The 21,668-nt window shown below is 47.9% G+C and overlaps 1 protein-coding gene across 4 annotated transcripts; it reads left to right on the top strand.

Annotated features, from left to right (window-relative positions):
- Window positions 1–1,424: 1,424 nt before the first annotated feature.
- On the top strand, window positions 1,425–21,650 carry ITPRIP (inositol 1,4,5-trisphosphate receptor interacting protein). 4 transcript variants are annotated; one of them, XM_068197998.1, is made up of 3 exons: window positions 1,425–1,810; window positions 6,821–6,927; window positions 19,410–21,650. In XM_068197998.1, the coding sequence occupies exon 3, from the start codon at window positions 19,423–19,425 to the stop codon at window positions 21,070–21,072; it is 1,650 nt and encodes a 549-aa protein (XP_068054099.1). In that variant the 5' UTR covers window positions 1,425–1,810; window positions 6,821–6,927; window positions 19,410–19,422; the 3' UTR covers window positions 21,073–21,650. The 4 variants fall into 4 exon arrangements, with proteins under 4 accessions (XP_068054099.1, XP_068054102.1, XP_068054100.1 ...); XM_068197999.1 differs by lacking the exon at window positions 1,425–1,810 and adding an exon at window positions 5,621–6,711; XM_068198000.1 differs by lacking the exon at window positions 1,425–1,810 and adding an exon at window positions 5,621–6,719.
- The last annotated feature ends 18 nt before the right edge of the window (window positions 21,651–21,668 follow it).

The raw sequence follows: 21,668 nt of genomic DNA, 5'->3' as shown, positions 1-21,668 counted from the left end.
CACAAATCAAATGAATGTGTCTTGGTTTGAGTTCTCCATTTACATGTAATGTATTGTTATAATAATTTTATACCATCTTAGGTGACACAGAAAGTAGATCCTGAATCTAGGATGGTGGGTATGTAATATAATCTGTTGAGATGTGAGCCTTCCTGTGAAAAATGTTCAGGTCTTTTCCCTGTATCCCAGAGAAATTTTGCAGATACATATAAATTATAGCCACTGTAACCTATAGTGATTTGTATTGTCCAATATGTATATCCATACAGATACACATTCAGAATCAGTAATTTCTACCTTATTGGGCTTTATGTGGGTGATATTTAATAGACGTTTTCCTCTGGGTTAGGTGATGAATAGCTGTGATCCAGGCAAAGGAGCTGCTTTCTCTCCTCCTGCTGCTCTGAAGTTCCCAGAGGAAATAAACAATGCATCAGACAGGCTGGGTCCTGCAGCAGGGAAGATTCCAGTACTGCTCTCGCTAGAGATATTTCCATAGATTAGGGCATATGAGGAAGGAATAAACTAATAACACCTAGATTGCTAATAAAACTGAATAAACTTGATTTGGACACTGAGAAAATAATGCCTGTATACACAATTAACACAAACCCTTGGAACAACACTAAAACTGTTACTTAATTCGATAAGCACTTTAGGAAATACAAAGAACAGGATGATTTAACAGTCCCAGTTATCACTCCTTACCTAGCCAGCTTCAGAATAGATCTATGCCACCACATGTGCCTGGTGCCTTCATGATAGCACAAAGTCTTAGTGCAACATAAAACGCAGACTGTCACACACCATCACACATGTCCACCATCTGAGCTTAGAAAAAAAAATCAAAGCAGTTGTGGTGGAGAACATGCAACATGCCAGAGCAGTAATAATATAAACCAGTTGTTGGAATGCTGTGGAAAGAGGAGAGGTACAATATAGTTCCCTAAGTCACATAGGTGTTACTATGCTTGTGCCCTTAAGCTCTCTGTGAAAGTGACAGTTGTTGAGTAAACTTATTTCTGAGATTTCTTATTGTTGAGAAATACAAGAAGATGGCCTTTAACTCTAGAATGAGGGTAGTGTTCAAAAACTGTCAAAAATCCCTCACTGTGGCCTCGATCATTAACTAACACTTGCTGTGCCTCAGTTCCCTCATCCTTACTACGACCAAGCCTGTCAGAATTCAAAAAGCATTCGGACAAATTGTCAGGGACATGGTGGGGTTGTCCTGTGCAGGGCCACGGGTTGACCCTGTGGGTCCCCTCCAGCTCAGGATACACAATGATTCTAGAGAAACTAGTACGACTTCTGGGCCACTTCTGGGGAAGGATGTTAGCAGCTCCACAGCTTTTTTACTTGTGCCAGCTTGAAGCACGAAAATGGATCAGCAGTTCCGAGATCTACTCCTTTGCTTTGATAAGAACAGTACCCGAGGTTCCGCACTTCAGTTGCTTTCCTGACTTTCAGGCACGACCACCAGGAGGTCAGAACACATCCGAGAAGCAAGATGAGCGCATTTCCTCTCCGTCCGCCGTGCCCTCGGTCCAACACCATCTGGGAAGCTAATGGGGCAGCCGAGGGGCAGAGCAGACAGCTCGCTGCCGCCCGCCGGGGCACGGCTCGGCTCCTAGGGCTGGCGGGGGTGGCTTGAAGGAGGAGAGAAGCAACAAACCAGAGAGCAGCGGCAGCCCGGGCGGGGCGGGCTCCTGCCCCTCGCCGCGCGGAGCCGCGGCCGCGCCGACAGCGCCGGTGTGCGCGGAGCGCCCGAGAGCGGGGCCGCCGACCCGGCCCGGCCCGGCCCGGCCCGGTGAGTCCGTCCGGGGCCGCGGGGACCGGAGCGCGCCCGGGGGTGCGGGGGATGCGGGTCGGGACGGAGCGGCCGTGCGGGCTGCCCGCGGCGGGTCGCGTTGGTGTGGCTGTCCCCGGGTTCTCTTGACGGGGTAACTTTTGTTCTGTGCGTGTTCTCCGTCTCGGTGGGTGCCGGGGCACAGGCAGGGTCGGGCCCCTGGGAGGGGGTACTGCGCCCACCAAAGTTCCTGCAGAGCTTTGGGCATCCCTCTCCCTGCAGCCCAGGCGGGGGCCGAACGCGCCCGGCGGCGGGAGAGCGGCCGCAGCCCCTCGGGGACTCGGCGGGACCGAGCCGAGCCAACAGAGACCTCTCGGCCATCGCCCTTTGCTGGTGACACAGCCCCTGGTGTCCTGGGGCAGCGCTGACCTCGGACATGTACAGTCCATGCAAAATGCATCACTGAGCCTCGCTGCGTGTTCAGTGTTACGCGGCATGGGTTTAAAACTTCCTTCTTCCGAGATACACAACATCTCACTAAAGAGCACAGAGAGAAGGAGTGAAGCTTTCCGTGGAGCTGGAGGGATACTTTCAGTAGAGCTGCTCTTCATGTGTATAGGCATGTTTCTGAAGGTGGCCAGCAGGTATTTGTACCTCAAAGCAGAGTGAGCCAGGACTCACTGGAAGTCAACGGGCTGTAAAACTGATGTGCAGAACACGAGCCTTACTGGCCTTTGCATCTTCACAGTCTCCCACTGAAGCAGTTCTCTTGGGAGGTGCCCTGCTAAAATCCTTCAGGAAAATAGGACATGTTGCTGTTGGTATTTTTACATGGTCAAGCAAGATGAGCAGTGTCTCTAAGTGTACATTACTATTCATATGTTTTTAATGAGGGCTGTAGGCCTCGCCCATACCCCATGCATGTCCTTCAGGCACAAGTGTTTGCCGTGAGCTGCCAGGCAAGGACCTGAGTTACCATGAAAGCAGCACTTGGACAGGAGAGCCACTGTGGTGCAGCATATCGTGTTGTGTGAGGTTTTTTAGTTTGGTTTGGTGATGATGGTAATGTTCTTCTGCAGCTCTGACTAAAGTGATTCTGGCCACCTTCATAGCCACCTGCTTTTAAAATCAGAATTTCCTTAGTATAACTGAAAGGGGTTCTTTCAGTCCTCGAACAAAAGTAGAGCATAGAAATTAGGAATAAAAGCTTCAACCCTTCTCTTCAACTTTGTTTTCAGCACAATAGATGCTTCATGCTGCTCTCACATGGGAACTGCACATATTAAGTGTGATTGCCACAGATGTGGAGGGAGGTGAATTGATTTCCCAAATTCAGAGAACCAGTGTGAGTACTGGGACCAATCCTGAGGGTTTATTGGCTCCCAGCTGTTGATGACACTATTTTTTGCTTGCATGACTTGGGTGTACAGGACTCAGTGATCTATCTGTGTCCACAACAGTGGCATCTGCAAGGAAGAAGTGTCCTGTGCACACCAAAGGCACTGAACTTGTTTATCAAGAGCTCAGGTGGTAGCCCCTCACCTGTCTTCCTCTTTTTGTTGCTTGGAGCATTACTATATACTAAGAGCACCTTTTTTTTTTTTTTTTTTTTTTTCTTTAACACGTCTTTTTCCTCCCTCAAGTCAGACTAAATAGCCCTGGTCAGGGACCGAGGAATTTGGTTTTCCTGAGTATTTGTTTTGGGCCAACTGATGACTAAGGCAGCCAAAAGCTGTATGTGCTGCTCCCGTTTTGTTTTTTTGTTGGTGCTATCCATGGCAATAAGGGCTCTTGTGTGTCTGCATGATGTCTCAGAGGGATGCCAATGCTTGTGACTCTTCTTGCATGGCAATGACTAACACAGGAAAGGAACCTGATCCGCAGAAACCTAACACTGGTGTTTCACAAGCTGATCTCACTAATTTCTGAGTTTGTTTTTTAAGTAAAACTGTATGGTTTTCCAAAGGAAAATTTTAGTCTGGCTTTTACAATTGTCTACCTGTTGACTGTGGTTTCAGTATCTTGGGCTTGCCTGCAAATGAATTAACACAGTATATAAGCTCCATGAAGAGCCTGCATGAGTCTCCCTGTTGTCCGGTCTTGCTCGCTCTGCTCTGCGGAATTGCAATTGCAATCTGTAGCAATGGTGCAATGGAAAAGGAAGTGAAAAAAGCTTCTGGTTTGTTCCTTTAGATCCCCTTTAAAATGGACTGTTGGGTGGGCCAGCTTTTTCTCTCCCAAGTGTTATTACAATCCATTTATACTGGGGAAAAAGCAGGTTTGCTGCCAGGCAGCATATTTTCCATCTGCACTTGTAATTGTTGGGTGGCAGAGAGAGGTAGAGACTCTGGTTTCCAGGCTGGAGGGAGAGAGCGTGGCCATGGTGTGCACTGGGCAGCACTGTCATGTGCCCAACCATGAATTCCAGGTTTTGCAGGGATGTGGGCTCAGCTGTGTAAGCAAAACCTTCTGCCTGCTCACTCCTTGGGGCAGGCAGGGAGGCAGGTGGCCAACCTTCAAGCAGCTTGAGGAATGGAGAGCTGGCCTGGGGTGTAGCTGCAGCAGGACTCTTTTTTTAGCTTGTTTATTCTTACACACACACGTGGGCCATGCAAAGTTGGCTGAGCCAACCTTGACCAGCAGCAAAACAAACAGGTTTTACTGCTATGACCTGAAGGCCAGATCAGCTGCTGAGCTTTGCTGGAGCAGGGAGAGCTTTCATTTCTGTCAATGAGAGGAGGCTCTCATATAGGGCTGGCTCAAACAAACATTGTGCTGGGCTGCTCAGACTTCCTTATGGAAGCAGTGTTAAGAAGGCTTATGCAAGATAAAAAGGTGATGTGAGGTAGACAGCATGGATTGACTGAGGGCAAATCATGCCCACCTGACCAATCTGGTGGCCTTCTATGATGGAGTGACTGCAATGTTTGGCAAGAAAAGACAGATTAACATAATATACCTAGACTTCTGTAAGACCTTTGACATGATGGCCTCATCTCCAAATCAGAGAGAAATGAATTGGCAGGGTTGACTGTTCAGTGGGTAAGGATTTGGCCGGATGGACGCATCCCGAGAGTTGTAGTCATCAGCTCTCTGTCCAGGTGAGAGCCAGTCATGTCCCTCAGGGACTGGTGCTCTTTAATACCTGTATCAGTGGCACAATGAGATTGAGTGCACCCTCAGCAGCTTTGCACATGACACGCACCTGAGTGGTGCTGTTGGCACAATAGAGGGAAGGGATGGCATCCAGGGAGACCTGGACAAGCTTGAGAGGTTGGGCCCACAAGAGTTTCAGGAAGTTCAGCAAGGCCAAGTGTAAGATGCTGCTGCACCTGGTTTGGGGAAACCCCAGATATGAGAACAGACTAGGAGAACTCATTGAGAGCAGCCCTGTGGAGAATGTCTTTGGGTCTCTCTGCATGAAAAACTGGACCAACGCAGCAATGTGTGCCCGCAGCCCAGGAAGCCAGGCATGTGCTGGGCTGCATCCAAAGCAGCATGGCCAGCAGGTTGAGGGAGGGGATTCTGCCCCCCTACTCTGCTCTGCTGAGACTCTACCCACAGTGCTGCATCCATCTCTCAGGCTCTCAGCACAGGAAGGACATGGAACTCTTGGAGCAGGTATAAAGGAGGCCACAAAGATGATCAGAGGGCTGCAGCACCTCTCCTATCAAAAGAGGCTGAGAGAGTTGTTCAGCCTGGAGGCTCTGGAGAGACATCATTTTGGACTTCCAGTACCCATAAAACTTAGTCAAGGTCTTCTGTCCAACATCTATGAACAAATAGGGAGGGAGACCCTAACTTAAACTCTCTCTTTTGAGATCTAAAAATTATCTTAACAAGTGAATTGTATGTCACATAGCCAGCAGTTCCTGCCCAGCATTTAATAGTTCCTTTCCTCCAAGCAGACACACCTGCTCTACCTCACTGTCCCCAAGCCACCATGAGACCAGACATTGCAGGCCCTGAGGGTTTACAAATATCCACTGGGATATTACAGTGCAGATCCAGACCTTTGGGGCTTGGGGTGTCTTTCTCCTGTGTTCAGCGGTCTGTGCTGCTGCTGGTGGTGTTGTGGCACTGGTTGACCAGAGGCACCAGCAGCCCTGCAAGATGGGAGGGCTGGGCAGAGCCCATTTGCCCAATTTGGCCTCACAGTGGAAGATGGAAACAGAGAAGTGAAACTGTACACACTGTCTGGTCAAAGCAGGTACGTGGGAGGAGGGAGGTGAATTGAAGGAGTTCAGGAGAGCAAGGATGCGTCAACCTAATGCTGAGCCCTTAAAATGGGCTTCAAGTTCAGCTCAGCCCACACTGATTGTTGCATCAGGCTTTGGACGAAGACAGTGGGAAGGTTTGAAGTGGTGGTAGCTGGAAATGAGGGTGGTGCATTCCTCCTCCCCAGCCCATTTGTGTGCAGCTGGGGAGGAGGAATGTCTCTGTTGTCCGCCTGCATCCAGCATGTTGGGTCTTCTCCTCCTTCTGGTTGTTTCCTGTTGCATATAAAATTTCTTCACTTCTCTATCCTAAAATACTGTAGTTTATCTTTTGCGGTTCTGTGTTTCACATCTTCCTGTGCTCTTGCCCTTGCTTCCTGCCTCTTCTGTTTTCTGTTTCTCCCATTGCTCTGTAAACCCAACTCCCCGAGCAAGTATTTCTACCTTACAAGCTGCTTACAGCAGCTAGCTGCCTTTTCTAGACAAACCAATCCCAGACAAAACTGTCCCAGCCCTTGCACTTATGCAGCTGCTCATTTGACCCTAATCCTTTTTAAAAGGAGAGTGCTGGTGGGTGAGAACGGAGTCAGAGGAGGGAAGTCCTTGCTTCCCAACACCCATGGGAGAAGCAGCGTTTTAACTCTTCCCTGATCACTTCAAATTGATTATTCCTGGTATCTCGAGCCTTAATGATAATTTTATTAGGTAAGGGTGTGAGTTACTCTCTCTTTTAATCAATCTGTAATTTAGATAACTGCATTATGTACCCATCTTCTGCCTGTACTTCCTCATTCATTCTCTTTGTGTTTTGCAGACTTCCTGGCTGTGCTTCAGTGGCGGGTGACTGAATTTAGTCTTCTCTGCATCACAGTGATAGTAGTAATGTGAAGTTTAATGAGCACCTGCAAAGCTGTGTAGCAGGTAAGTGCTCCAGGTGTCATTCTTTCTTCCAGATTTGATGTGATTTAAAAAGCTTCTTGATGGGCTCTCACTAGGAGATCTTGAGCCTTGCTGCAGAAATGCTGAAAGGAAATTGGTGTGGCTCATTCTTTCGAAATGTTCCCAGCCATGAGGTACAGACAGCTTCTTGCAAAGCAAAAGTAGCAATGTTGTGAAGGATTAATTTGGAAATGGCTTCAGTGTGGAAAAAGTGTTAAAAGCTTCTCACTTTTGGACTTTCAATATAAAATTGGTCTTACCTGACTGCTTGGTACAGTTGGGATCTAGTCAGAGAATGATGGCAGAGGGGAACCAAAGGGTCGAAAGCTTTGCTTACATCAGCCACTGATGCATTTTCTGCTGCGGAGGAGAACTTGCTAGAAGTACCTTACCCAGACCGAGAAAGTACTGGAATTCCCCTCTTCTAAGTGTTAGAGGGAGAGCAGATGCCTGGAAGTGCCTGGACAACTTCCAGATGAGCAAGGGCGACAGCAGACGCAGACAAAGGGAAATGGTGCTTTCACAAGCCACGTGTAGAGTTTTCATGTTTGTATGAAAACCCCTGAAAACACACTGAAAGGAGAACTGGGTGAAACCAAGATGTCTGGCAGTGGTGCTCTGTGAGTGTGTGACAGGAGGCTCTATGGGTAGCAGTGGTGGGAGGGCAAGAACTGGAGCTGATGACAGAGGCAGCTGCCAGAGCAGGAGTCCTGGCTGCCACAGCTACAGCTCTGTGTACCTGTTAGTTCATGCACTCCACGTGATTTTTTTTAACTTATTTATTCTGGATCTGTGTTGGGTGGTGTCTGTCCCCTTTTTCCCATCACACAGTTCAAACAGCTGCTCTGCTCTAGCAAATCTCAGCTCAGAGAGTTCCCTGGCATGCTCCTCTAGCCAGCCCCGATCAAAGCTGTGGGAGTTGGCCTACTGCCATTCTCCTGTGTGTAAATGAAGCTCTTTCTCTTTTTTCTTTCCATTCACCCTGTTTCATTATTGTCCCTCCTCCAGAGGCAGGTTTTTCTGGCTGATCTAGCACATTATTTGTATCAGCAATATTTGCCTCAAGGGACAATGCTTTTTCAGCAGTTATATGGAGAACATCTGATGCATCCCACTGCCATGTATGTGGCTCAGAAAAACCAAGCATGATGTTGGCAAGGATGAGGACCATTGCAGCCAGCTGTTGCAGAATTTAGGCCCTGCTAGGCACAGTCTCCCAACTCATTGGGTTATTCTGGTTGCCTGGCAAAGGAAAACTGTTACTGTTCCTTCACTTTTGAAACCAGGGGAAGAGCACGTAGAGAAGGTTCTTGTGCCTGAGCAGGAAAAGGAACATGAGTTATAAGGTGTCAGCTGAGCCACCTGTGTAACCAACTCATCTTTCCCTGGGCTGCCTCTGGGGATGGTGGGTGCCTTCAGTTGAAAAAGTAGAGTTTGTGGTAAAACCCAGAAAAAACAGTGTAAATCAGCTTGAGAGTGCCTTGCTTTCAGTTCTTCCAAATTGCAGAGGGTTTGGTGGTGAGTGGTGAGCACCTGATGAGGAGTGGGAGCAAATGGTTCCCACGCTGTCCACAAGGAGGTAAAGTAGCTCCCTAAGACAAGATACCACCTGCCTGTGCCAGGGTCCCAGCAGGGATCCAAACAGCTTGTTTTGGAGAAAGCACATGCAGTGATAAGGAGACTTTCCTGCAGGTAGGGGCAGTTAAGTAGTAGTCTAGACTGCCTTGGGAGGCAGAGATTTGCTGGAAGCTTTTCAGAACAAAGTAAACAAAGACTTGCCAGAAATCATCCAGGCACAGTGTAAGCCATGCGTGTAGGCAGAGGGAAGAAACTCTATTGCTTTTTCAGACCTCTTTTTCCTCCTATTTTTTAAGCTCTTGTAGATTGTTAACACGTACCAGAGGCAGAGCTAAGGAGATGTTCTCAAGCTTAAAATGTCACACTTGATATTCACACTATAATGCTTCTCAGAAGGGCTTGGTCTTCTGTATCTGCACCCAGAATGCTTCAATCCTAATCTATTTCTTTCTGGATGTTCATGTTCCTTATTGCCACTGGTTTCAGAGGAGAATTTGATTTCTAAAGCCCTCTGGGGATTTAGCAACCAAATACCTTGGGACTGTTGGAAATGTGAGGGAAAATACTTGAAGTTTCAGCAGCACGCAGACACCTCTGCACTGCAGATTGCTACTCATTCATGGTAATTAAAACTTACCCTTATCTTCCAGTCTTGCAGGGGCAAGAATGGATGTCTTTATTTTGGGTAGCTGGAGTCCATCAGTTGACCCTCCCCTCATGTAACACACAATAACACAAATTATCTGGCACAGTAGGTGACTTAAGGACAGAGCTCTAGTGTGGTCCCACTAGTGAGCTGGCCATGCTCAGTCTAAGAATCATGGCCATGCTCTTCTGCAGCCAAAATCAAAAGATGGTCTGAAGGTGCTTGGATTAAGTTTATCCCACCTTCCTGTTAGTCATAGCTGCATCCTGCTCTTGGAATAGGTGCAAGGGTTATGCTCTCACGCTCTGACAGAGTTACAGCAGAAATGTCGACAGAGAGGGATGTGTTTGTGTGCTAAGTCATCCACAACATGCGCTCTCAGCTCAGCCTGTATTTGCCCTAGTCCTGGACACTTTGGGTCTCCCATGTGGAGCTGGAGGCTTTGTTCTTTGCTGGGCTCCTTGCCTGCTGCAGCAGAGGGGGTTTTGTGCCTGTGAGCAGGGGCCCCACAGCTATGACTCACAGTTCCCAGTAGGTTGTAACTTAGCCTTTAAGTGAGCCGAGAGGCTGTCCCTTGGCTTTCAAACAAAGCCTTCCTTTGTTGTGCTTAGGGTATAAAGAAAGCAGCAGTATGTATTCACCCCACACATCCCAAATGAAAACCACGTGGCTTCACAACCTTAATATATGTGTGTTTTGCAGCACTGCAAATTACATCACTCCTTTCCCCTTGATTTTTTTTAGAGTTACTCTTCCCAGCATTCAGTTTACAAATTCTTCAGCAAAACAAAGAGCTTAGAGATGCTTCCTTTTCTTGGTAAGAGGGGACTGAGTAGAGAGCACATGAAAATTATTAAATATGAGTGCATGAAGCAATAGCCTGTCTCTGAGTCATTCCCTTGGATGAAAATGGCTCTGGATTGGTGGCCATGGGTGCTGAAGGGATGAGCTTCATGGAAATATTGTACGCAAGTGGGGCAGTTTGTTTTCTTGTATGACTTTGCTTTCTTCTGCTGCTTTTTATTTATTCAAACTCATTTTGAAGAGCAGGATTAGCCAGAAGTACTCTGCAGCCAACATATTTTTGTGCATGTGTCTGCCTTGGCAGTTTTTAGGTTTATGGTAAGTGAGCCAAGACTGGGATTTCTGCTTCCCAAAGTATTTGTGTTGTTTCTCCTGATCTTTTCTAGAGTCAGTAGGTAATGAAGAGTTGATTCTTCCTCAGAGGCTGTGTGCAATGCACAGTGTCTCTGCTTAGATCAGGAAGTCATCCTCGTAAGGGGCAAGGAAATGGGACAATGCAGTAAAAGTGCTCTTGTTCTCTCTTCATTCCACACCCTCTACCCATCCCTGCAGGGGCTTGCACAGTCGTTTGGGTTGTGTTTTGTTTTTAACTTTATTTAAAGAACTATATTGTGTTAAAAAAAAGCAGGAATTTCAGGCAATGGAATAAAGCTTTGCTTTTGATTTCTGTGGTTGTTTTGGCAGCAATAGCCAGCTTTTAAATACAGTTCTTTCCCTATTGTTTGAATACAAACAGCAGTGACTAGTTATCAAAACAACAGTCAATCCCATCCAGTGGTTTTGGGTCCTGTTTAAGCAGATACTTGGGCCTGCAGGGTTCCTGACCTATGAGTGTGGCTTTGTCACTGAGTCAAGACTGTGATGGAGTAGAAGATCTCAGATCAGCCAAATTCCCAACCCAAGATGATAATTTCTTTTTGCTGTGTTTTTGTTCAGCGTCTCAGTATGGAAGTGTCTGGTGACTACTGTGCTTTCTACTGTCTGTAGTGTGTAAGTGCTCTTCATTCATGACTGAAATGGGACTTTGTAGTTTCACATATAAAATGTAATCACTCTGTGAGTCATGTCTGAGCCCTGCCAACATCCACATGTGCTCTTCTGTGATGTGCTGGAATGCTGTATCCCTGCTGGAAAATCAACTTTCTAATAATGCTTCTCCCAGGTATTTTAATACCAAAGCATTTGTTCCAATGGGTGCACGATTAAGTTCAATGTACAAGGATGCATATGTTTACCATAGGATGAGGAGAGCCAGAGTAACCACTGCCTGATTTAACAACACCGGTGTGAAGTTTTTCCACCTTGCTGAGAATTAAGTGGGGAAAAGGAGGGCAGATTTAAACAAACATCTTGGCAGTTGATCTTTTTCTCTACTCACCACCTCTCCATGAGGTGACTGCCAGGCAGGATCCATGAGCCATGGCTGCCTCATGTGCAAGGATCTGTTGTGTGGCTGAGGGAGTGACAGCCAGAGCAAGGCCCAGCACCAGGTGGAGGCCAGAGAGGATCTGTGCAGTGACAGTGCTCCATCCATTGTGGTTGACACTATCAGGCTGTTGGTGGAGCAGCAGGGGAGCTTGTCCATCTGTGCTGATGAAGGATTGTGCAAGGGAATGACCCAACTATTGCCCAGGCTCCCATCATGTTGGGTTGGAGGAGGAGGGTGATGGTAAGGGTGGTAAGCTAAGGGTTTTTTTCTTTGCCTGTGTCTTTTCTCCTGTTAAAAAAAAAAAAAAAAGAGAAAAAAAAATAAAAAGAACCCAAAACCCACAAAAGTTTGGTCTACTCCAGTTACTCCAGTTTTCCTCACTATTAACAGACAAAACCAAACACAATGTGTTTGGCTTAAAAACACAAGCTGTTCCTGGCTGTGGTCCTACTACAACAGCTCAATCCGTGGGTGGTAGTCACATACACACTTCCTACCTTTGCCCTCCTACCTCTCCTGCAGCCAACATTATGTTCCAATTTCTAAAGCCCATTCTTGGCCATAGCAGAGGGAACCCGAGGCACTCCACAGACTGCATATGTCCTGCTTGCTGACAAGAGCTGAGCAGGCTTGCATAGTCAAAAAGCAATAAAAACACATTCAGGCAATGAGCAGGATGCTGAGTAATGCACTCCTCATGCTGTTGGCTGTCTCCTGGTCTCCACAGGCACCCTCTCTTGGGTCCAGCCTTGCAAGGAGTAAACAGTGAGTGCCTTGTGGACATGACATGTCTCTGCGTTACTCATTAGTTGTTGAAGTTGTCTTTAATGGTGGCTGCTGGCTCCTGGGGCAGGAAGAGGATTATGTTTTGATTAGTGTTTTGATTAGTGGCATGATAACTGTATGCACTGAGAAACATTGACTTAGAAATGGGCCCAATAAATCCCACTTGCTGATGAAACTGAAAATCTAACACGTGCCATATCTCTCTGGTTTTGGAAAAGAGCCGTAGAAGGCAAACAGCTCCCTTTGAAACAGGAAGAATACTTTGTACTGTCTAGGCTTTGGGGTAAGGGGGAACGTGGGGTTTTATGGCTATAGCTTGTAAATGCACCTGTGTACAGTGAAAGCTGAGGCAGGACGGGAGTACCTCTGAACATCCTGAGTGCTAATGCAAGAAGAAAACAAAGAATCCATCCTACTTATACCCACAGTGGGCACTGGAATGTTAGGGGGTTCAAACTGCAGCAAGGGAGATTTAACAAGGCCTGAGAAAAAGCTTCCTGATGGCAAAGGCAGTACATGACTGGAAGACAGGAGAGAGACTACCTGTGTTTCTAGGGCCAGTCAAGCACTCCTCTGCTTGGAGAGAAGCTGACAAAGTCTCTCATTTGGACCTGGGGCTGCACAGCAGTATCTGCTTCCAGAACACTCTCAGTGCCCTCCACATGCTTATTCCCCCCGAACCCGCCTGCCCGTGGGAAGGGAGGGCTATCTAGTCCTGTGCACAGGATGAGCATCAGCATTTCCTTGGAAATATCTGATCTGGTGACCCTCAGGAGGAAAATATTGTTTCCGAAAGCACGCAGCAGACCTGTTGGGCAGGATGTCCGACTCGGGCTGCGCGACTGACCCTGTTGGCACTGCAGCAGGCCTGGGACAGGATGTCCACGGATATTACGAGAGGCTCATGTTCTAGTCAAACAGCAGAACAATAGCTATCAGGCAAGTGGCCTTGTCCAACTGCTGTGCTGTGGCCAAGCAGCTAATCTGGGGTGTGGCTTCCAGGCATGGTTTGGAAGGCAGTTCTCTGCCATACCTGACTGCCATAGTCCTGTGCAGGCCAGCTGGCTTGTTCTGGTTTTAAACGTGGTTGTGTTACCAGTCTCAACATCCAGGCCCCTGCACCTCATGTATTGGTGCATTTGGTCCTTCCCCACTTGAGGCTTTGGTAGAGAGCCACAGAGAGAGCCCAGTCCCACCTGTCTGTGCTGACCCAACTGTGATTGTGCTGGCAGATGGAATTCCGTACTTTGTCTGTAGCACTAATTTAATGCTGAAAAACAAGTCAGAACACGAGTTAGAGCTGCTGTAGCTTGCACTGTTCTGTCCCAGTCAACATCTCATCCCACTGATGTCCTGCAAACAGCTTAATTCATAGGGGCTGAAAGAACAGCACAAGTTGGTGCTGCTCAGGCTCTGAATTGGATTTTTATCCCTTAATTTTCCTGTCTGTGCTGTGTGTGCTGCAGCTGACTGTGCTCAGGAGATGGGAGAGCAAGAGCCTGTCCTGGGTGTGCTGTGCTGTGTGGGTGTGGGGTTGTCTAAGAAACTGCATCTGTCCAGGTTTTAGGCACTAACAATAATACTGACATGCATCTCTGTAATTCCCATTTCTCTGCCATTGCGCAAGTTTCCTACAAATCAGAACTTGTAGTCCCCACTAAGAGAAACTATGATTTCTGTCAGTCGTAGCTGGATCATATCTGTGAATACCTGCAGAGGTGGCAGTGATACTTGCAAATTGGAGGATATGGTGCATTACTAAGGGCTTTCAGCAAACTTTTATTCTTTTACTAGATCTTCATATATGCAGCAGAAGCTTTTTTAGATTAAACACTCAAAGGCCAAAAGGTAATTTGTTCACTGTTTTACAGCAGGAGAAGGAATCACAGAGCTCCCAGAAGCTCAACCATGAGGAAGCACAGCTGGGCTGGGCCTGAAACCCCTCAGACTGAGGTTCACATCTTCACAGTAAGCAAGTCCCAGTTGCAGCTTAGCGCCTGGTTTGACCTGTTAATTTCTGCAGTCAAAACAAGTAGCAGAGTCCTTTCCCAAACCTCAAGGACCTTCCCAATAAGAAAGTCAGAAATCATACTTGTTCCCATGAAAGTTCTGGTTTCAAAACTTTGGCAGCTTTCAATGAAAAAAGCCTCCCAACCATATGTATTTTCTATTATCTACTTGAAATACTTCTTTTCTTGCAGCCTACCAAAGCAAAACACAATGTAGCAGCCACCTATTCATTGCCTTTTGTGTCAGCCAGATTGCAGGAAGCAATCGAGTGTGTTGTGAGTGATGTCTTGGCGTCTTCAGTGTAATACTGAACTGCACTCAGTGGCTTGACTCGGGTTTTCCCAATTTAAGAATCAAAGCTTCAGCTCACTCCTGCCTGGTTTATTGCTGACCACCAGCCAGAGCATATTTTGTTTACCATGATTCAAAATTTAGAGGAATAAAATGGATTAAAAAATAAAGCTGCATCAGGAACTCCTGAGTAAATAAAGGCACTTGTCATCAGAGAAGGTGGAGGGTTATCTGGGCTCAGAGCACATGAGCAGCCTGGAGAGGCAAGCTGCAAGCTGCCACCTCTTTCTTTCCTTTGCCAGGCTGAGCAGGAGGCAAAAGGTTCTGAAGCTGCTATGGAAAAGGGTGTGAGGAAGGTTTAGGGACATCAGAAATTAAGCACATGTAGCTGGAAGGGACAGGACATTGTTGTGACTTTGAGCATCATCATCTCCATGAAGGACTTTGCTGCCCCTCAGGGAAATCCCCTGTGACAGGGTGGCTTGGGAAGGGGCACACATTGCCACAGGGCAGCAGCTGCTTCAGGCTGGTCCACACAAACCCTGTATGAGCTCTGTGATGCTCCCAGGTGAGGAGAAGAAGCTGAAGGTGGAGCTGCTGCTGCCTGGCTTTGTGAAGGCTTTTCCTGTGCTGCTTCCCTTTCCTTTTGCTGTGCTGCCTGGAACCGTGCTCCAGCAAGCCAAACATTAGTAAATTGTGCAGCAAAGGCTCTCAGATCAGCTAGGGCGAGACCTGGCCTCCTCCTGCTTGTGGCTTCAAGGCACCAACCTGAACTGCATGACAGCAGCATTATCATTCCCCTTCCTCTCCTGGGGCTTCCTGCATCATCCAGGACCTGTTCTGGAGCTGGTCAGGATCCTCCAGCTGGGGAGGCAGCTTCAGGTTTGAAAGGATGAGACCTAGCCTGCCTGGGAGCTGAGGGTGGAGGGCTGGGGGTGCTCTTGGTGGACCCTTTGAACATACCAAGTGCTGCAGGATGCAGCTGATTGTTTGTAATCAGGCAACAGAGTCATCAGCTGTTTTTATCTCTCTGAAACCTCACTCCCAGCTGGAGGGTGGATGGTGCCTGCCCCCTCACTTCCCAGGGTTGTGCAGAGTGGCCATTAACCTTAAACCTGGTGAAGCCCCTAGTCGCTACAGCAGTGAGTGCCACAGAAAGCCCACAAGGAAACGAATTCTAGTGCCAGAGACAGGTTTGAACAAGTAGCATCTCATGCTGGGCAATGAGCAGAGACAGCTTCACATCAAGACAGTGAGGTTTCACATACCCTGGCCCTTCTTCATTTCCCAAGCAGCTTTCTTTGGTCTTCCTGCACCTTTCCCTGCTTTGTGCCCACGGAAGAGAAGAGCGGTCTCTGCATTCTCACCTGGCCCAGGGAGCAGAGCAAGGGCTGCTTTGGCTGCTGGCAGGAGTGGCCTACCTGTGACCACAGCACCCTCTGGGGGTCTTTGGAGCCCCAGGACTGCCACAAGAGGGTCTGCAGAAGATAGGTAGGATGTAAGCCTATTACTGAATTCAGATGTTGGTTATACTCTAAATGGGAAGAAAACTGTCAGGGTGAGAAATTCAGAAAAGGTTGCAGATTGCTTTAAGAACTTGCTACTTTAAAACTTAAAAATACCTTTTATTTTTTTTCTCCTATATTTGAAACATTGCTAAATTTGATGCGTAGATTGAAAAAATGCCATTTCTCTTTCTTAGTCTCAAGCTTGGAAAGGTTTCGACTCTCTCCCTCCTCCCCACACAAAAGCTGTCTCAGCCTGAGCAGGCATAAATATTTTTATCAGACTTAAATAGCTTGGGCTGAAGTTAAAAGCAAGGGAAAAAAGCAGCCTTTGTTATGGGGAATGCTGGAGCGCCGTAGCAGGCAGTGCTACTGGTTTCACCTGTATTATTGAGTCTTTCATATTAGCCAAGAAAGCTGTGTCTGAGAGGTGTGGGAATGCTCTGCCTGTACCACCCTGGCTGCTGCCAAGGGCAGGCTCCACTGACTTTGGCCACTGGGCAGCATTAGCCTTAACTGAGGTTAATGTTTGACTTCATTTTCTGGAGTGAGTAGCTGCAGTAGCAAAAGGGCAGTTTTGGCCAGCAGAACTTGCTCTGGGCTGAAAACAGACATGCTTCTTGCAAATCAGTGTGATCCGAAGATCTTGTGACTTCCAGTTTCCAGAGGCTGATGCCTGTAGTGCTTGCTGAGGGAAGAGGTTGCTGCAAAATGAGCTGGGGTATCCTAGAAATCAGTGTGACCCAGAGTGAATTCAGCTGAGCCAGCCACTGATGGACCTGGGGAAGTCTGGCCCTGCTGCTAGCAGAGCTTTGGGACAGCGAACCTGTGGCAGCAGTGTATCCATGGGCAGCTGGGCGTGAGAAAGAACATCCTAAGGAATCCGATTGTTTCAGCCTTACACACCTCAGAAGTAATGTGGTAACAGTAAAACATTTCATCTGCAGGGACAGTGGTCTAGCAGAGCAGAGCAGTGATGTCATCCTGGTCAAGACTGCAAGAAGGAGGCACCTGGCCCCTAGCCATGTTATTTTTAAGCTTGGAAGGCACACATGGTCTGCAAGAGGGTAGCACTAAGGAAAGGAACTCACCAGCACTTCCTGCCCTGCCCCAGCAAACTGATAAACAGGGCGACCCCAGTTTATTTTGAAAATGTTGCCAGGCGTGGAGCTCACAGAATAACTGGAACACCCAGATTTGGGCATTAATTCAGCTTTAATTCATTGCCTGATGAATTAAAGAGTTAATGTAAATGTAAAAAAAGGACAAGATAGGGCCACAAACTATATTCCAGAGCAATGTCTGTATAAGAACATTCATTTGTGCATGCGCATGGGATCTAAAAAAAGGGTAGCTGGTAAATGTTACACGGGGAGGGGCATGGAGCATTATCCTGAGCACCGTGTGAATTTTCTTGCTGCTTGGACAATGCATCTCAATCTTGTTCCCTTCCCTTGTTATTCCAGTCCAAGCCCTCTCATAAGCAAAGATAATTGTGTGCTGAAGGATACAGTTCCCATGTACAGTAAATGCTCACATTGAGGAAATCCAGGTTCCTGCAATCAAAACTAGCAGTTTGTTGTGCAGTTACAATAACAAGGTCCACTGGGGTGGATCTGTCTTTATTGTGTGCCCTGTGGAGGCATAAATGAGATTGCCAGAGATATTTTCCTTCTTGCCCAGATGCTGGGACAGCAGGATTGCTGTGGCACCAAAACCTGCTGGGTTCAAGCCAGGAAGGAGCTATTCCAGGGGGTGGGAATCACAGCCCTGAGCCCCTGGAGCACACAGAGTCCCTCACCATCTCTTGGCTCTGTGAAACAGCTTCATTACCACAGCAGAATTACTTAGGAATGAGATTGCTATTTCTGGTCTGATTGATGAAGTATGTTATTGGTAGACTTTATTTCTGTAACAGAAGCCCTTCTCTTGCAAGCACTTTTGAGGCATTAAAGCAGCTGTCCTAAAATTTCCCAGCTGGAAGAAGAAATATCCCTGCTTGTCCATCTTGTCCTTCTGATCTTCCTATGCTAGGACTGAGAGGTGATATTGCTAGAAAGGGGGACTGGTGAGCTTCCGACATCACAGCAACAGGTGACAACTTCAGACTGTACTGCCCTGAGCAGGCACTTGGGCTCTTGATAGTGATGCCAGCCCTCCAGAATGGGGCTGGGAGAAATGCTAGCTGGGAGGAGACAGCCCAGGCTTTAGCCTGAGCACCATCTAGCCCAGCCCTCTAGCAGGCCTTGTCACCACCAGGCAGAGACCCTGGCAATGGGACCATGTCCCAGAAGGTTGGGAATTAAATCCTTTCATTGTGAACCCCATGGCACAGAAAGCTTTATTAAATATGGGGTTGGAGCAGCAGAGCCAGTAACCACACAAAGCCACTCCAAAACACCGTAGTGGTCTCAGTCATGCCAAGGGCCTGTGCAAGGGCTGACACACAGGACTGTTGCTGGCACATGGCTGGGATGTGGCTCACAGCCTTCTTGAGGTCACTGCAAATAGGAGTGAGCTGGCTGCAAGCACAGCTGTTAAGGGGGTGCTTGGGGGAGATGGCTTAGATAAAAGCCATAAATGAGATACTAATGTGCTACTACAGGTCAGTAGTGTAGTAAGCACCAAAAATAAGCAGTCTGATGCTTTTAGAACCACTGGGCTAAAGGAAAACCTTTCCATTTTAGCAGAGTCTCTGTCTGTGCCCTTTTTCTGGGAACTGCAATCATGAGCCATCCTGGGGGCCAGGAGGGTTTGCCACGGCCTGATCCTGACGGTGCTGAAAGGCAGGAAGAGCTTTGCCTGTAATGCCTGCTTAGAAGCACAGAACTGTGCAGGCTTGTTCCCACCCAGGTGCAGCTCACCAGCAGGGCAGTAAAGGTTGCCCTGATCCAGGCAGGCTGTGTGGGTTCCCAGACGTGCTTAACATGGAATGTAGCCAGGACAGGCCTGCCCATGCCACTGCCATATCTGAAATATTAACTTTATGTTGAGGAAAAGCAGTGCTCATCTCCAGTCCTGCTTTTATACAGCTGGGGTGGTTCTGCCTGCTTCTTTCTTTCCTTTTCTGTCCAGGGAATTTTAAAGGAGAGGCAAAGGAAGGACATGCTCTCCCATACTGCCCTACAGCATCGTAGTGGGTTGACAGCAGGAAGTGCCTTCAGAGTTCTGTTTTTCGAAGTTCATTTGATAAGAGCCACTTTCATCCTCACCGTCAGCTGATAAAGCCTCTTTGGGAAGCTGGTTGATAACTTGCAGAAATGGGTGTGCACTTAGTGGTTTCTAGATTCAAGCATTTTTTCCAGGGCTGGAAAGGAAGTCAAAGTTCTTATTGCAGTGAGAAGTCTCTTTCATATTTGCACCTGAGGGAATATATTGCAAACCATGGGTCATTTCACCTTTCTTTCTCTTCCAGGGAAGGAACTGCCATGCCTGTGGGACTCTTCCGGGTGTGCCTACTGGTGATTACAGCTATTGTCAACCACCCGCTCTTCTTCCCTAAGGAGAATGGCACCGTCCCTGAGAACACAGAAGAAATCATCCAGAAGATGAAGGAGCGGGAGGAGAGCCTGCGGCTGGAGCAGTTGCGCTTGGAGCAGGAAATCGCAGACCAGGAAGCCACACAGAAGGCTCTGGAAAAGTCTGCAGTGGTAGTGGAGGAAAGCAAAGAGGAAAAGATCCGATGGGATATGTGGACTGCCCTCTCCATGGTCATCTTCCTGCTGATCGAGCTCTGGAGGCAGGATTTCCAGGAAGGGAATTGGCAGGACATAGGAGGAGAAGAGGATGACATGGCAGTCCTGGGGAAAGCATTTAAAGGAGTGGCCTTGCCCGACAAGGCTGTCCTGGCCAGCTTCTATGAGAAGCGTATCCTGGGTACCACTGGAGACATGGCTAGGATGCGGGAGATGGTGGAAGGCTTTGCAGATGACCTGCTGGAGGCCTTGAGGAGCGTTTGTAACCGCGATGCTGACATGGAAGTGGAAGATTGCATAGGTGTGGGGAGCATGTATGAGAACTGGAGAGTGCGTAAGCCCTTTGTCTGTGATCTGATAGTGCCTTTTGCTCCCCCAGAGCCTTACTGCTTTCGCTGCCAGACCTGGTGCTCTGGTGACTCTTTTCCCCCAGATGAACAAGGCTATGGCACTATCAAGGTGTGCAGGGCAGATGAGGATGCGACAGGTTGCATCTGTGACAAGACTAAACTAGGGGAAGATATGCTGTGCCTCCTCCATAGCCAGGTCAGTAGTACCAGGCCCAGCAGTGAGATGGAAGACCTCCTGTGCTTCAAAAACACTCAATATCTGGATGCCGACCAAGTCATGAAGTGGTTCCAGATTGCCGTCACCAAGGCCTGGAACAGAATCTCCCACAAATATGAATTTGACCTTTCCTTCAGCCTCCTGGACTCGCCAGGAGCCCTGAAGATAAAATTTAAATCGGGGAAATCGATTGCCTTCAACCTCACCCCTGTGGTGCAGTATGAGAACTCTGACGTTTACTTCATCTCCCACTTCCCTCGGAGCAGCCTGGCAGCAGACATCCCCTCCAGCACCCACTGGTTTCTCACTTTTGCAGTGTATGAGAGGAGGTTCATCCAGCTGGTCTCCAAAACACTGCCTGCCAATGCCTGTCACGTCAGCTGCCTTCAGATCCTCTCCTTCCTCCATGGGAAGCAGTGCAGCCTCACAGGTCCCAGCGGGCTCACCAACTACCACCTGAAAACAGTGCTGCTGCATCTCCTGCAGGCACGTCCCAGTCAGGACTGGGCCCCAGAAAAGCTGGAGGCCCGCCTACAGGACATGCTGAAATTCCTGGAAAAATGTTTGCATGAAAAGAAGCTTTATCACTTCTTTATTGGCAATGGGAAGGTACCAGCAGAGCTGGCTTTCCCCGTCATATTTCAGAGGGCTGAGCCTCTCAACCTTTTCCGTCCCTTTGTGCTACGCAGGGACATTTACAGGAAGATGGTGGACACGTTCCACGAGATGCTCAGGAACATGTCTGCACTGATAAATGAGTACACAGTACACATTCCCCTTGCACACACCAATGGGATCCATAAGGAGCCCCTTTAACCAAAGCCAAACTCTTAAGCACAAGTCCAGAGGTCAACTTTCCGAAGCCTCCTGGAGACAACTGACTTTGCCAGTTTCTTGTCTGGAGCTGAACCAGTCCTGGGCCGTGGTTCCTGCTGAAAGGAAGAGGCGATGGGGGGAGAATAGAGAGAAACTGGGAGATGTGCTGTTGTACTAGGTTTCTGTTCCACTGCTGTGCTTGGTTTTATGCAGCTAAGAATATATTTTTTCTATTGTGCCTCATGCTACAGCAGTGGTGAGCAACAAATATAAGTAATTTATTCAGATGCCTGCAGTGCAAATGGGGGTGGGGGTGTGATGGTGGCCAAATACTTCATTTCCTTCAGAAGGGGGAGATAAGAACAGTGGGGGAATCAGAGGCAGGATCTTGGGATCAAAGAGCCTGTCTGCTTGCAGACAGCAGGAGCTCTTTGACCAATGGGAAGTGCAACATAAGTCTACATGCTGGTGTGGGGAGGAGGAGGGTCATGCACAAGATCTGGACTGGATGGAGATCCTTAAATAAAGCACAGCTTCAAAAGGGAACTGTAGTTAAAAAAAAAAAAAAAAAAAAAAAAAAGAAGAAACTTTCTCTA

This window comes from Anomalospiza imberbis, chromosome 8 (genome assembly GCF_031753505.1).
Source record: "Anomalospiza imberbis isolate Cuckoo-Finch-1a 21T00152 chromosome 8, ASM3175350v1, whole genome shotgun sequence".
Lineage (NCBI taxonomy): Eukaryota > Metazoa > Chordata > Aves > Passeriformes > Viduidae > Anomalospiza > Anomalospiza imberbis.
Note: the sequence above shows the minus strand (reverse complement) of the source record. Positions and strands in the feature narration are given on the sequence as shown.

Excerpts from the sequence above, each read along its gene's own strand:
- ITPRIP (XM_068197998.1), top strand. The coding sequence starts at position 19,423 with ATGCCTGTGGGACTCTTCCGGGTGTGCCTACTGGTGATTACAGCTATT.